Here is a 15,824-nt window from a genome sequence, read left to right on the forward strand (position 1 = left end):
ATGGATGTTCTGAGGAAAAAGAGAAAGACCATCAGAAGCCAAGCGACGCGGCTGACCAAAGAAACGAACGACATCTTGGGCGCTGAACCACTACCCACCATCGAAAAGGTGAGCGTTCTCATCGAACGTTTACAATTGGTAAAGCAACAGCTTATCGATGTGGATGCGGCAATAGAACCTACCGTTAAAGAAGATGAAGCAGAAGCTGAATTTGAACAAGTCATCGAATATAGCGACAGAGTGACTACCTGCATCTGCCGTCTAAAATTGAGAAAAGATGAAGCTGAACACGCAATCAGGACTCAAGATATCCGGAATCAAGCTTCAATTGGTACCAGTCCCGCGGCTCAGAAAATTAGACTTCCGAAGCTGGAACTGGCCAAATTCGACGGCAAACGGAAAAACTGGCAGCCATTCTGGGAACAGTTCGAGGTGGCAGTTCACAAGAACACAGATCTTTCCAACATAGATCGCCTAAATTACCTAAAGACGCTGCTGACAGGGGAGGCCAAGACAGCAATCGCCGGACTGCAAGCATCAGGTGATTGCTACAACGACGCGGTCGACATTTTGCAGCAGCGCTTTGGGAATCAGGAAGCGTTGATTCAAGATCACATGCAAGGCCTGATTGATGTGAAACCTGTGTTATCTGCGAAGAACGTGGCGGCCTTGCGGCGGCTATATGATGATGTACAAGTTCACATGCGGGGACTCAAGGCGCTGGGCATCGACGAAGGTGGTTACCAGGCGATGCTGTATCCCGTCCTTCTCCGTGCTATGCCGAAGGAGTTGATCCTGGACTTTCATAGCACATAATGTGAGGCCCACAAGGCAACAGCGTCAACGATGAGCGATGATTCTAGGTCAACGAGCTCGCCATCAGACCCCGCACAGGTGACGCCTCTGCAATCTCTGCTGAGGTTTTTCCGCTTCGAGCTGCAGAGCCGCGAGAGGACGGTGGAGGACAGGCCCGACGACACGCATGGTAAGCCTTCTCCTCATTTTGATGGGCACAAGACCCGGAATCAACGAGGGAACTTTCACCCTTCTTCCGCCTCAGCCCTGCATGGTGCAGCATCCTGCATGGAATGCGTATTTTGCAAATCGAAAGGTCATGACAGCCAAGAGTGCCAATCGAAGATGTCAGTCAAAGAAAGAAAAGCGATATTAACAGCGAAAGGCGGATGTTTTCGGTGCACGAAGCATGGACATCGTTCAAGGCAATGCAGAGTCAATATCAGCTGCAAAAGGTGCAAGCGCAGACATGCAACAGCGTTATGCGACCCTGCAATCAACGAAGCCGAAAACGCACGGTCGGCCAACGAAGGGGTGCAACCAATAAACCTGCATGCTTCAGGATCAGAAGACCCCAGTCACCGCACCGTCTTAATGCCTACCGTGACAGCCCTGAACAAGGGAAGTAAATCAAGAAAGGTTTCCCGAGTTCTCTTTGACAGCGGCAGTCAGAGAACATTCATTACAGAAGACTGCTCTAAAAAACTTGGTTGCAAATTGCTCGGAACAGAGATACTGTCGATTGGAATTTTCGGAGGACAGCAAAAGCAGCGCACATTCCGGCGCGTTGAGGTGTGTCTATTGGCAAAGGATGATCCCAACACTCAATTCAAATTTGAAGCCTTAGAAACGCCTACAATATGCGAACAGGCCATTCCTTGTCCAGATAAGCGAATTATAGAGAATCTCCACGAGCTTTCTTTGCCACCGGGTGACGAATGCTGTTATCCCAATACAGCAGGGATCGACGTACTGGTGGGCTCAGATCACTTTTGGGAGTTTCTAACTGGCAAGGTTAAAAAACTGGGCGACAGGCTAACAGCACTCGAAACAGTGTTCGGCTGGGCAGTGCAGGGGCAAACGCCATTCCCCTGCAAAGATGTCACTTGCGCCCATGCAGTCGTGCTAAGAACTACGGTTGCAGACCAAGTTGAACCTGTTTTGAGATGTTTCCGGGAGTTGGAAAGTATTGGAGTCTCCAACACACAGGAAGATACCTCCGACAAGTATCTCTGGGAAGGCTTTACCAAGACCGTAAAGGTTGTTGATCAGCGGTATGAGGTGAAGCTTCCTTGGAAGGAGCAAGTCGATCTTCAAGACAATCGAGCAGTAGCAGAAAAACGATTCCGCCAGCTGGGGAAAAGACTGAGCAGGACGCCTGCTCTAATGAGTGAGTACGATGCCGAAGTGCGACGCTTGGTGACCGAAGGCATAGCGGAGATCGTGCCCGATGAGGCTTGTAGCGACGGTCAACATATTTACTATATGCCCCACCAGCCTGTACTTCGTGAGAGCAGCAGCACGACAAAGTTGAGAATTGTCTTCGACGCATCGGCTCATGGATTGGGAGCAAAATCTCTTAATGAGAATTTAGAATGCGGACCAAATTTAAATCCAGAACTACTTCGGCTGCTGCTGAATTTCCGACGCCATCGAATCGCGCTGGTGGCCGATGTGGAGAAGGCATTTCTACAAGTTAGGGTGGCTCCTGAAGACAGGGATTCATTGAGGTTTTTGTGGTATGAAAGCAGCCCCAAGACGGACAAACAGCTCCCCAAAACCGTAGTGTTAAGAATGGCACGCGTGCCATTTGGAGTTACGTCTAGTCCCTTCCTGCTGGCGGCGACGCTGCGACACCACTTTAACAGTGTCAAAGACCAATACCCTGATACTGCTGAGCTCCTCAAGGGAAGCATTTACGTCGACGACCTGCTGTGTGGCGCTGCCAACGATGAAGAAGCCGCAGAAATTTACGAGCAGGCGAACGGCATTTTTGAAGCAGCCTCAATGCGTTTGCATAAATGGGGATCGAACAGCGAGAGGATGAAGTCAATTTTCCAGGAAAGTTGCCCGAACGAAAGGCCGCTAGGTCAGCCAGCGGACTTGTTAAAGGTGCTTGGTCTCACCTGGCAGGCAAACGAAGACATTCTCACCTTTTCCCTGGACCCGATCAGTGAATTCTCCAAGGAAAGGATAAACACCAAGCGCTTTGTACTGCAAACAACGGCACGATTGTACGACCCTCTTGGATTTTTATCCCCATACACGATGAGGGCAAAGGCGCTATTTCAAGTGATTTGGAAAGAGACCCTTTCGTGGGACCAACTGCGCCAGGGACACACTCGTGCAGCTTCGAGAGAAGTACTGGATTGTGCGCGGCCGTCAGCTGGTGAAAAGTGTGGTGAGGTCGTGTGTGGTGTGTAGACGGTATAGTGCTTCTCATTTCGATGCACCGACTGGGCTCCTTCCACCTGATCGAACGTCCCAAGCAGACCCATTCCAGGTCGTGGGCCTGGATTTCGCCGGACCCCTCATGGTGAGGGAGAACAGTCGGACGCTGAAGTCATATATTGTGCTATTTACATGTGCTGTGACGCGAGCCGTGCATCTTGAACTTGTTGTGGACATGAGTACTGAGCGTCTAATCCAGGCGTTCCGACGATTTGTGTCGCGAAGGGGCTTGTGCCGAATCATTTACTCAGACAATGCTCTTTCGTTTAAACGAGCCTCGAAAGATATGGGCATTTTGTGGAAGCTCCTGCGACACCCTGACACACAGGACCATTTCGCCAATTCAGGCATAGAATGGAAATTTATCGCTGAGCGGGCGCCGTGGTGGGGCGGGTTCTACGAGAGGCTAGTCCGTAGCGTGAAAACCGCGCTGAGGAAAACGATCGGACCTCACTGTCTGGACGCTATTGAGCTGTCAACCGTTTTGGCCGAAGTAGAGGCAGTGATAAATTCCAGACCCCTCACGTACACTTACGAGGACCCTAAGGACGGCGCCCCACTGACACCGGCTAGCTTCTTAACCGGAAGACGCCTAACTGCTCTGCCTTCGCCTGAAACACGAGCCATTGAGACGTCCGCGGCTTCGCTGCGTGCGTTCTGGAAGAAAAGAGGCCAGATCTTGAACTTGTTTTGGCAGGCATGGCAGAGAGAATACTTGGGGCAGCTGCGCTCTGCGTACGCCTCTAAGCGAACCAATTCCGCGAATTCTCAAGTTGGAGAGGTTGTTTTGGTCCGAGAGAACCGGCCGCGACTGCTCTGGAAGAGCGGGATCATCGCAGCCATAAATCCCGGGCGCGACGGAAAAGTTCGCTCTTGTGAAGTCAGGATGTCGCAGGGGAAAACGATACGACGCCCCGTTCAGCTACTGTACCCATTAGAGCTTTTCGAAAACGGAGAATGAGCAAGCTCATTCGGCGGGGCAGTGTTGAAACTTGCGTTTTTCTCTCCTTTTTTTGCCCCCTTTGTGTAAAGTGTTCGCCTGACACTAAACAGGCGCCTTTCAGTAATTTATGGCCGGCGACAGCTCCTCCCCGGGCCACCCTCTGCGGGATGCCATGAGAGAGGGGCCAACGCCGGGACAAGCGGACCGCGGACCCCTCCGACCGGAGGGAGAAATGAATGCGGGCAAACAGAACGAACGGGGAGCTCCATCGATAAGCATGTGTATTTCCGAGCTCTTGCTCCCCTCTTAAAGATGTTGTATTTGATTCTCAATTGTTGTTGTAAATAAACGAAGTTATCTTAAAACTACAACAGCCGTAACGATTTGAATCAGTTACAACAGTAAAACAGTAGACATTTGCTTATAGGCGTCTAGAAGACAACTCAAGTTTGATGCCTTGTAGACATTTCCTTATTGACGTAATTTAGACAATAATGTGCATGCATGCTTGAATGAGATGCAATATTCTGAAAAAAAAATGTTTTTTTTTTCTTCGAGGCATTTGTGCCTGTAATATGGTAACCCATACTTCATTAATTAGATCCGCGTATGCTTCAAGCGAAAAAAAAATTAACATATATCTCAGTTGCACGTACGTGGCGCTTACAAAATGTTGCAGGGAGCATTAAAGTAGACACGTCCGGATAGCACTTATAGAAACGCAGATATTTTATATAATACTGCGCGAAAGTCACGTTTTCCCGCCATTTGTTCAAAAATAAAGTAGCGCCACCACACCTTCATTTCTTGCTCTTCAACTTTTGAAGTATAGAGCTGCATACAAATTGGCAAGTAAATTTTGTTATTACATTTTTAAAAGTAAAAACTTCTGATATACAAAGTTTTGTTGGTATTAGTTTTAATAAGCGCATTGCACTGAAAACACGTCTTTTGTGCAGATGCGTCGCGGCGCTGCGAGCGCCGCACTGGCCGCGTTTTGTCAGTTTTGTTGCTATGCTGTTTCGCGCCAAAAGCTGCTCCGTCGGAACGATTGCTGTGCTTGTGTTAGCGGCAGCACGCCAAGACTTCGATTTCAAAAGGTAGAGTTTTTGAGTTTTTCTTATGTCTTCGAGGCGCACTAAAAACTTCGATGAACTGTCTCGGTGGCAGAAGCGTCGGCGCATACGTTCGATGGCTGAACCGTCGCCCGAGGGATCGGTTTCGGCGAATCCTTTTCAGCAAGGGCCGGTGCCGGGATGTTCAGAGTTGCAAACTGTCGGTGCGAATGTGTTCGCTATGTCAGGCGACCCATCCACAGCTAATCAAGAACCGGGATGTTCAGAGTTGCAAACTGTCGGTGCGAATGTGTTCACTATGTCAGACGACCCATCCACAGCTAATCAAGAACGAGGCAACATTTCCAGTTCCGATTCAGACTGTGTGGAATTAGAAACAGAAGTGTCTGCTGTGCCTGGCATTGTTCAAAGTGAAAGTTGTACTAGCTTTTCTGGTGGTGTGTGTTCAGATGAGAAAGGTCATGAAAGCATGAGCGACTTTTTGAGAAGCTGGGCAGTACGAAATGGGGTGGGCCTCAAGGCTGTCAGTGATATTTTAAAGAAACTGAAAACGCACGACTGTTGCCCATGCTTCGCTAATTTGCCTTCGGATGCCAGGGCGTTGCTCGGAACACCTAGGAAGCATGATATTATTGTTGTGCCACCAGGGAGTTATGTACATATGGGAGTAGAAACCTGTCTGATGACTCTGCTGAATGCACTTGTAGACATTTCAGTGGCGCCATCATGTCTCAAGCTAACATTTTTCATTGACGGAATTCCTTTATCGAAAAGCTCTACGAGCCAGTTTTGGCCTATTTTATGTCGGGCAGAGGGAATCCCAAACAGTGGTATATTTGTTGTCGGCTGCTACCATGGAGAGTCAAAACCAGAGTCTGCAGACACCTTTCTCACTCCATTTGTTGATGAAATGTGCAGTCTGTATCAGAGTGGACTTTGTGTAAAGGGCAGAAAATTCACTATAGAAGTTAGAGCTTTTGTATGCGACGCCCCTGCACGAGCCTTTGTGCTAGGTGTGAAAACTCACTCTGGTTATTTCAGTTGCACTAAGTGCACAGAAAAAGGAGAATTTGTAGATCAGAGGGTTGTTTTTACTCGCACAAATGCACCCCTTCGCACAGATGATGACTTTGCTAGCAAAACTCAGAAAGAACACCATGTTGGCAGCACTGTCCTTGAGAGGCTTCCCATTGGATTAGTCTCAACTTTTCCTTTGGACTATATGCACTTGGTATGCATAGGAGTCACCAAAAAGTTCCTCTTGTTATGGGCAAGAGGTGAGCTGCCCCATCGTCTGTCAGCTTCTGCTGTTGCACAGCTTTCAGAGTCCTTGCTTGCTTTGAAAAGTTACTGGTGCCTGGAGTTCGCTCGCCCACTGCGGTCTTTAAAGCATCTTGATCGCTGGAAGGCAACTGAGTTGCGTACTTTCCTTCTCTATGCAGGTCCCATTGTTCTGAAGCCTGTTTTACCTCGTAAGAGTTATGAGCATTTTATTGTTCTCCATGTTGCTGTACGAATCTTGGCTAGCCCTTCTTTATGCATCTCACTGAATAGCTTTGCAAAAGACTTGTTGTTTTACTTTGTAAATTGTGTGCACAGATTGTATGGCCGTCGTCACATGAGCTATAACGTTCATGGGCTGATTCATCTGGCAGGCGATGTCCTCTTACATGGTTGCCTTGATACATACAGCGCTTTTGCTGGGGAAAGCTTCCTTCATAGTTTGAAAAAGCTTGTCCGAAGTGGAAAAAAACCCCTTGAGGAAGTTGCGAACCGCATTCATGAGAAGATGAGGTCTGGGGAACTCTTTCCAGCAAAAGGAGCTGCGTCCTCCTCTGGTGTGGTTTTCAAGGAACCGCATGCTGATGGCCCACTGCCACCAACATTCAAAGGTCCTGAAAATCGTATCGCAGTGTTTAAAACATTCACTTTGAAGAGCAGCCTTGGTGACAATTGCTGTATGCTCTCAGACAGCAGTGTAATACTTGTCTCCAACTTTGCGTTTGACAGGGTTGGTCAAGAAGTTGTAATAGGCCAGAAGTTTCAGTCCTCAGAAGTTATGTTTTCCAAGCCTATTATTTCTTCTGAACTGGGCATCTTTGTTGTTCAGAACCTATCTCATGTTATGGCATGGCTCTTAGCCGACATAAAATGCAAATGTGTCCTCTTTCCCCATCATAGCGCACCTAATGCGTATGTTGTGCTACCACTTCTTCATTCAGAAGCCCGTTTTTAGTCTTTGCAGGAGGTATCACTGTTGCATCTAATGTCGGACAGCTTTCTTGATTTTTGTGAATTGATACAGTATCTTTGTAATCTGTGCTGTACAATATGTTTAGATTTGTGTTTATTTTTACAAGGCACTGTGTTTACACTTCCCCTAATACTCTGTGTTGCTGTGGATTAACCTTGTGTATTTGGAAAGTCAACTCCATGTTCTATGTTGTAAACAAAGTGAAATGTTTTGTGAGGCATGTTTAGAAGGTATATTTATGTTACTGCTCACAAAAATGATCCCAGGTGAGAACCTGTGGGTGGCACTAACGACTTTCATCGACAGATGTATGCAGTGGTGCGGTTTGCCAGCGATGACTCTGTTGCTGTTGTACCAACAAACTGGGTCGATGGAGAGGACTGCTTGTGGCCTAGCCATGCAAACTCCAAAACAATAAGCAAAGCTGTTGAGCACATGCAAACTCCGGATGAATCATATTCTCGCCACAAGATTATTGTCCTTCGTCTAGAATGTAAGTCGCTTGCCAACATTTTTCTCTTCGAACCTGCTTATTTGCATTCCTACTTTTCTTGGAGTGACTGGGTCATTCGTGGTGTTGTTCTAAGAGCAAATCATTAAGAAAATGCCAGTAATAATGTATTAATGTCTTGATTAAATTCTTGCATTGACCTCCCAGGTTAAAGTGCCCATTAAAGCAAGGTGGTCAGCCTTCATTTGCTAGTTTACTACTGCTTCCTAATAGGACTGTTGCTGTGGCATGGTGGTATTGACTCTCAATCATAACAGGTTTGGTCTAAGCCATAACGATCATAGATATCAGTTAAGGCATCAGAAACAACTTTCTAATGGGCAATGAAAACACCATGCATAGGCACCAAAGCAGCGTGATAGTTTTTTAAGTTAGAGCAGCACCTACTCTTTGTGTAATGTCGGCTAATTAAGCAAGCAGTATTTTTGCCTTTATTCTAGCTTCATACAAGACTGCGCGTGCACTCCTGGCTCGTGCTGAAGCCACTGATAACATTCAGACATCTGCAGATGAAGGTAGCATTCAAGAATCATATGCAGTATGTTCTTTAAGAACTGCATCAGACATTTTGACATTCACATTAATGTGTGTTTAGACACAGATTTTTAACACTTATGGTAACAAAAACACCAGATGGTGTTGTTATAGTCTTCAGAGAGTCACCTCGACTTTTTTGCTTGATGCATTGAAATGAATTAAGCAACAAATGCATTTTGTGCTTCACGCATTTCACTGCAGAAACCTTACATTAATGAGAGTAAGGCATGAAAATGAATTTAATTGTCTGTTCGTGCCTCTAAGGTACTGTAGAATGTTTGCTTGAAAGAAGCAAAACACTTTATTAGATCGCAATGCTGGAAATATCTTGTTTTATCTTTCTTTTCAGGTGTTATACCAATAATTTCTCAATTGTAGCTGTCATTGCTGTGATGTTTACTCCCATGTCGTGGGTTACATTGAGTTTGTTATTAGGTCTTGATGATGGGTAAATCTTGCAGCATCTCATGAGCATAGTTAATTTAGTATCCAAACCCCTTCTTGTGCACCTCATGGCTGCCTAAGAGAATAGTTCTCACCTTTCAGATAGAGGACGTGGCAAGCGACGGAAACTTATTAGAGTTATATCAAGCAGTGAAGATGAAAGTGAGCTTGAAGGGATGCCATGCAAGCTGCCAAGGTGAATCTCTATAATGATAGCATTGGTTGTAATGCTATTGTCATTTGAAAGGAAATTGCATTTCTGCAATTTGTTTTTCTAACGAACAAATCTGGATTGCTTACTTAGTGATTTTGGCATATTGTTGTGGTTTGCAGCCCCAAGAAGCGTGTCCCTGCAAAATGTCTTTCGACACAATTTGTTAAGAAAAGTGCCCAGAGCCCGAAAACATGTGCCCATTATACTTCGTGCTCTGAAGAACCCATAGTTGAAAGGCCAAGCAGCGAAAGTTGTTCTAAAGGTATAGGTACAGCTCACGCTCTCTAATCACGCTTGCCTTACAGTCGTTGCTCACTATAAATTCTTGTGATATGTAGATTCAAACATAGCCAACATTGTGAAGTGTACAGTGAGGCCTTCCTTTTTCAGATGCAACATATGTCCTGCTAAAAGAAGTTCAGCACATTAAACAGCAAAATGAAAAGATCCTCAAATTGCTTACAAGCACAAAAGATGACAGTTGTGAAGACATTCGTTTAAAGCTGCTCTAAAAAATGAAGATGACATAAATTATTTGGAGTCCCAGATAGCTGGCGACAAAGCCGTGAGAACAAGCTTGGTAAGTAAATGTGACTCTATGGCTGTCTAAGAGTGAGGGCTTGCGGGATGCACAGAATACATTTAATACTATACTGCATTACTTAGTGTATCAGGTAAGGAGAGGACTTATCGCTTGGTAGCGAGAAATGCAGTTTCACTATTCATATTAATCCAGTTATTGCAGTTGGAATTGAACAAATAAAGCTCAGTATCCTTGACATACATGCCGTAGCTGGATAGTGTTCTTGAGAAGGAAAACTTCAAAAAGCAAAGGACAGCAAAGTGTTGAAGTGGTATGAAGTGTTATGCATGTATGGTGGTGGCACCATTAGACCAAGTAATGGAGTAGCGCAAGCACCAATTCCAGTCACCCTCATCAGTGCTCACATTGACGGATGCACTGCTGCAAGAATGGTAGCTGCAGTGACCTTTTTTTTTTTTTAAGTGTGTAGACTTATAGGTTTCAGTACTATATATCATATTTCAGAAAAGCATGAAGGTTGTGGTCTCAAATTTCTGGAAGAAAAAAATCTTATGGTGTTAGGCCGTAGCCACAAAATGCTGTTTATCATTTGAGTGAATGCTAAGAACTGATGTAGTGGAAAACTGCCTTCATCTAAGACATGCTTTTTCAGTTCTCTAATATAAATTCGTATTTAAGCTGGGTTTAGCCTTCACCACATTGAGGCAAGCTCTACCAAGCTAAAGCAATTCTTCATTCATCTGTACCAGAAGATATGCTCCCAAAATATGTGAAGTTGTTTTGCTTTACTCTGGGAAATATCGTTCAATATATATTTTTTTCAGGCACGCCGACTTTCACTGATAGGTGGAAAAAACATCAGGGCTTTGACTGCAAACATCTTGCGCACAGTGTTCACCGACGAAGTGGGGAAGATGTTCAGCGTTTTCGGGCAGCGGGGCAAGAGAAGCTTGAAAGACCTGCTTGTCTTCCGTGTGATTGAAGGTGTGTATTTGGTAGGCTTTTACAAATAGTGCATGAGCATTAATTCATTCCTATGAGTATGCCAGTAGGGCCTGCACTGTTAGCTTGAATTTGAAAAATTATCATAAGATGATAGATGGTATAATAGTTTACATGTTATATTCTTAATGCCAAAACAGTTACTATTTAGCCAAACTGGAGTTCATTTCATGGCATGAGCCACTAAGACTTTTCAAATAAGCTGTTGGACAGTGCCTGCAATCCTTCAGTAAGGTGTGCCTCTTTTCAGAATCTATACGAGTGGACAGGCGCTATGCCTCTGCCGATTCCCACACGATACAACAAGCAGCGGCAGGATGGCTGAAGAATTGCACATTGAGGGTGACAACAGCCTCTAGAAGGTAATTTGTCCATTCATAATTCTATTTAAAGAATCACTAACATAACATACTGTTATGATTGTGACATTTGCATTATGGTAACATGAAATGCATTGCAGTCACATATGTCCATTTGCTGTGGGCCATTTGTAGCATGTTTTTAGCTGAATCCCTAATGTTTGTGACCCATGGGAACATTCTTTTGTGTGCGTGTGCCTTTGTATAAAGCAGCAGTGTGAACATGATTCTAAAAATTGTGTGCTATTTTACATGAACATAGCTTTCTACATCATTGATATGGATATAACTAAAAACACATTTTCAATTGTTGCATTTTTTATTCAGGCAACACTCTGATGCAAATACTGTCCTGTCGGAAGAGCCAGTAACACTGGGTGGTCAATCAGGTGAGTGCTTCCAGCTACATGCTGTAGAGCATTATATACACAGACACATACCATAGACTTCACCTGAGTTAGAAGTGTCATTTAGCAAAATAGTAAACAGAACCAGGTGGGGCTCTTCATAGCAAATGCGCCAGCCAAAGCTGTAAACTGCATGTATAATGAATGTGGAACTGTCGGCCACAGGTTTCATATTAGTGCAACTAAAACCTGGCTTGCGTAGTTGAAGCAATGATTTAATGTACCTGATCAGTTCTGCAGCTATGTACATTGAACAATGATTGTGATTGAGCCGGCTAAGTAAAACGAAAAATTCTGGGGCATGGGGGGGGGGATGCACTTTGGACCACTAAAGTGTGAAGGGAAAGCTTTAATGGTGCAGTGTTAATTAATTTCAGTTATCACGATATCGCTTTAAGTGAATGTGCAAATGCCTGCACATATATTGACGCTTTAACAATGCAGCTACACTGTGGCGTCGTGGCTGAGCGGTTAGCAATGTTGACTCTCAACCGGGAGAACCCGAGCTCAAATCCCAGCGCCATTTAAAATTTATGGGAAATTTTCTTTTAGGTGATGTCATTTGATTGACAGGTTGAGTGTGACACCTGCGGATGCACGCACGCACACTCATGAGCCTATAAAGGCTTTCGCCTTAATATTTTTTAAAGGCCAGGGCAGGGGGGCATGAAATTCACTGTAAACTTCTTTTCGTGACACCAGGGTGCTGTTTCTCGCTGTTGTGGGAGCGCCGCGACAGCATTGCATAGTAACATTTACTGGTGCATGAAGAGTTCATGGTAACACTTCAGTGTGCTTAGATGAATAAGCTGACAGGCTGACTGTATATATTTTGTGCATCCAGCTTCTGTTGAGCGTTATTTTGATCTTCTTCATAGCTTTTTGTCAGTATTTAGTCAAGTTAATGGCGCAAAAAGTTAAGCATTGCATTTCATTTGAGAGGGAAGTAGGTTTTTCATTTTGTTATTTCATGCTAAACGCAATGTTTCGTTTTTGTTTTTTAATATTGCAGAGTAACAGCTTCTGAACCAGCTGCACAGCCGATGAAAATAGCGACACTTTCAAGGATGGTGTGCTCCCCTCGTGTGTCTTACTCATTCAGCGGGCCTCTCAAAAAGTTGCAGTAACAGTTTTATACCTTTGCATTTGCAGTTTAGCCTTCTTTATTTTCTGCAATAAATTATAAACTATGCAGCCCTTTTTACGTCTTTAGTTGCTGAAAGGTTCTGTTGGTAGTTTCACACATTTTTGTTTTTTCAAGTAGTTGAATTTGAATTCAATTTGTTCTGTATTTTCTAGTGACTGGAATTTTTTGTGACTATTTTAGACGTGTATTCATTTGGAGTTCTGTAGTTCATAAGCAGTTCTTTACTTTTAAGAACATTATCTTGCAGCCGTTGATAGTTCTGTAGACAATTTTGCACTATTTGTATGTATTTGCGTTTTGTCTCAATAATTTTGAACTGAAATTTCTACTAGTCATATATTAAGACCTGCTGTATTTATTTGTAATTTTCAAATTTTTAACCAGTTTTCCATTTTTGGATTTTGGAGAACTTAATCATCTTGTAGCTATTGAAAGTTCTGTGATATATTAAGTACTGGCCATATATTAAGACCTGTTGTATTTATTTGTAATTTTGAAAATTTTAACCAGTTTTCTATTTTTGAACTTTGGAGAACTTAATCATTATCTTGTAGCTATTGAAAGTTCTGTGGAGAATTTCGCAACAGTTGTATGTATCTGTGTTTGGTCATTTTTAGTAATATACTTTCTAGTCGTTAAATGTCCTGGTGACAGTAACATTGTCTTTGTAGTTTAGATGCTGTATCATATTCAAGTGGCTCTTTATATATAAAGTTTGAGCTGCTGAACTTTTTGTATCCGGTTTGTTGAAATTTCTGGCGACATCTTCTAATCACTGAAAGTTCCTATGACAGTGACGCCTCTGTGTTTATTTGCAATTCCGCAATATTGAACTATAGTTCTGTATTTGTTCGTTTTCAACTCTATTTGTTTTGTATTTTATTCTGAAAGTATTGGTCACAGATTGATACTTGCTGTATTTATTTGAAATTTTGGAATTTCTAATCAGTTTTTTATTTCAATTTTGAACCACTTGTCCATATATATTGTTTTTCTATGTTCACTGAAAGAGTGAAAACTTCACACTTTTTGTATTTGTGAATTGCAATAAATATATTACTGGTTTTAATGTTGGTTAACATGCTTTCCAGTGTGACATTCACCACACGCTCAACTGATCAGACGATTCTGCAGCAGGGTTGAAACCATGCATGGAGTGTACAGATTCCAACCGTAATGCAGAATTCTTAACAATTCAGTATTTCTTCGTGGATGGACTGCAAAATAATCCAGTAATAGCTGTGAATCGGACTGCTTTCAATAAGGCCATTTCAGCACAGATCTGCAATATCTACTGATGTTCTTGGCCGAAGCTTACTAAGACGTCTTCAAGACTATATTGGAGGGAGCGTTAGCAGAAAAAAAGCTGAGCTTGAAGCCGGCTAATAGCAGCTAATGGCTTGAAGAAGACGGCTTGTAGTCAACCTGCTTGGCTAAACTAGCAGAGAACTAGATGTCTTGAAGATGGCTTTGTGTTTCCTGGGAAGCAACCAAGAATTAAGTGTCTGGCCCCAAACTGAATCATATTCATAATTAAGCCAGTCGCATATTGAGAAAATTTCTTCCTTCGCGGGGTTAGGAAGCGGAAATTACAAAAATAACAATTAATAAATACAAGCTATAGAAAAATGAGCTAGTGAAAAGATGCAACACTTAACCCCGCAGTCAGTTATCTCGAGAAGAAAAAAAATGGGGGGGGGGGGTCAACGCTGCTGAATCGAATGTGGAGCGAAAGGTTTGGGCTGCGGGCGACCGCGAGCGTTGCATCGAACACAACCAGTGTTTCGTTGAACGCATGAAAGTTCACCAGCGTTATAAGCAGAATCCACTTTAATGCCGTGAGCATGCGCAGTGCGGAAACTACCCTTTTCTTCCTATTCGCGCCGGCGTGTGCATCTGCTTGGATGCCGCTTACCCTCCTATTTTCTATAGCGAGCGCAGCCAGCGACGAAACAGTATAGCGTACTCATATACTTAACATGAAGCGATAGCGTAGGCTACCAGCCCACATATAAAGCCCCGTATGAACGTGTCTGTGTGGCCTAGGGATAACGTGAATTAAAATGTCATGGCTCGCTGATTTTAATGTCCCCCTCCCCCTTGAAAGGAGAGGCCCGAGTTGGCGCTCTTTCAGGCACCGGCGAATACTCAAGGGTAGCGTAGTGTACCTTTATTTAGCTACTAGAAAATGTATATTGGAGATAAAAATGAGGGCGGGTTGTCTGGGTCCGTCGCTATTGAAAGCAGCTGATATCCGTCCGAAGTTCATGCAGAATTAATGAGCAGCCATTGCCTCTTTTCATTTCCGCGCAAGTAACTTTTTTGTAGCGAAAGCTACATTGCGGTAGGTTTTCAAGCCGTCGGCGCCGTGGAAGACGAAGGCGAAGAGGAAAAAATTAGTAGAAGTAAAAGAAGAAGAAGAAGAAAAAAGAAAAAGACGAAGAAGTAAATGTCAAGTCAAGTCAAAGTTTATTTCCCATCTAACACAGCTTTTAGAGTCTACAATCCTAATTATTGGCAGGGAGGCAACACAAAAGTGTACACAGTTTTAAAAACAAGCTCATCAAGGAAACACCAGAGAATACACGAAACAGCAATATGTATACATAATGAAACTTAAACCATGTTATTCAAAAACAAATTATGTAGTTCACGACGTGGAAAAGAAAACAAATCGAGGTTAATGTGGATATATACCTATTTAGAAGACAGATAACTCGGTAGTTGGAGACGAACCAGAACAGCGAGTTGCTATCGGACAGATTTCTATTTAAACAATTATAACCAGCTCAGACGAGTGGTTTGCCGTGAAAAACAAGTCACAAGGACATTTTTTCCGTCGTTCGTTCAAACGCTGTGACGACGGTGTGCTCCGGAGTTCGACGTAAAGACGTCATATATACCACTAGAAGTCTTCTACACCCGAGTGAGAATGGTCAACGACGAGATGCAAGGGGCGGTGCTCATACGTGAAGCGATTCACCTATGACATAAATAAAGCTGAAACCATAGAGTAAACTACTATGCGCCAAAGCAATGTCTTTACTTTGAAGTCGAACCAGGCGTAGCCATGCAGAATGATTTCGCGTAACTCCAGGTAGCATATTCTATCCATCCTACTCCAGGTTTAACCACAGGCT

At 43.8% G+C, this 15,824-nt stretch overlaps 2 protein-coding genes and 1 long non-coding RNA gene across 3 annotated transcripts; all 3 read left to right on the forward strand.

The window, feature by feature from the left end:
- On the forward strand, positions 1–816 carry LOC146206073 (uncharacterized). Its single transcript, XM_084608464.1, has one exon. It carries the CDS (start codon positions 1–3, stop codon positions 814–816), a length of 816 nt encoding a protein of 271 aa, XP_084464590.1.
- Positions 817–846: 30 nt separating this feature from the next.
- LOC146206074 (uncharacterized) lies at positions 847–4,207 on the forward strand. Its single transcript, XM_084608474.1, has 3 exons — positions 847–985; positions 1,526–3,196; positions 3,288–4,207. The coding sequence occupies exons 1-3, from the start codon at positions 847–849 to the stop codon at positions 4,205–4,207; spliced, it is 2,730 nt and encodes a 909-aa protein (XP_084464600.1).
- Positions 4,208–9,722: 5,515 nt separating this feature from the next.
- Positions 9,723–13,852, forward strand: LOC146206075 (uncharacterized). Its single transcript, XR_014703238.1, has 5 exons — positions 9,723–9,805; positions 10,594–10,753; positions 11,022–11,133; positions 11,458–11,519; positions 12,550–13,852. It is a non-coding gene; the product is annotated as an uncharacterized LOC146206075 (long non-coding RNA).
- Positions 13,853–15,824: the final 1,972 nt, after the last annotated feature.

The sequence above is a fragment of the Amblyomma maculatum genome, chromosome 1 (assembly GCF_055883805.1).
Source record: "Amblyomma maculatum isolate TAMU_Amacu chromosome 1, ASM5588380v1, whole genome shotgun sequence".
NCBI classification, from domain to species: Eukaryota; Metazoa; Arthropoda; class Arachnida; order Ixodida; family Ixodidae; genus Amblyomma; species Amblyomma maculatum.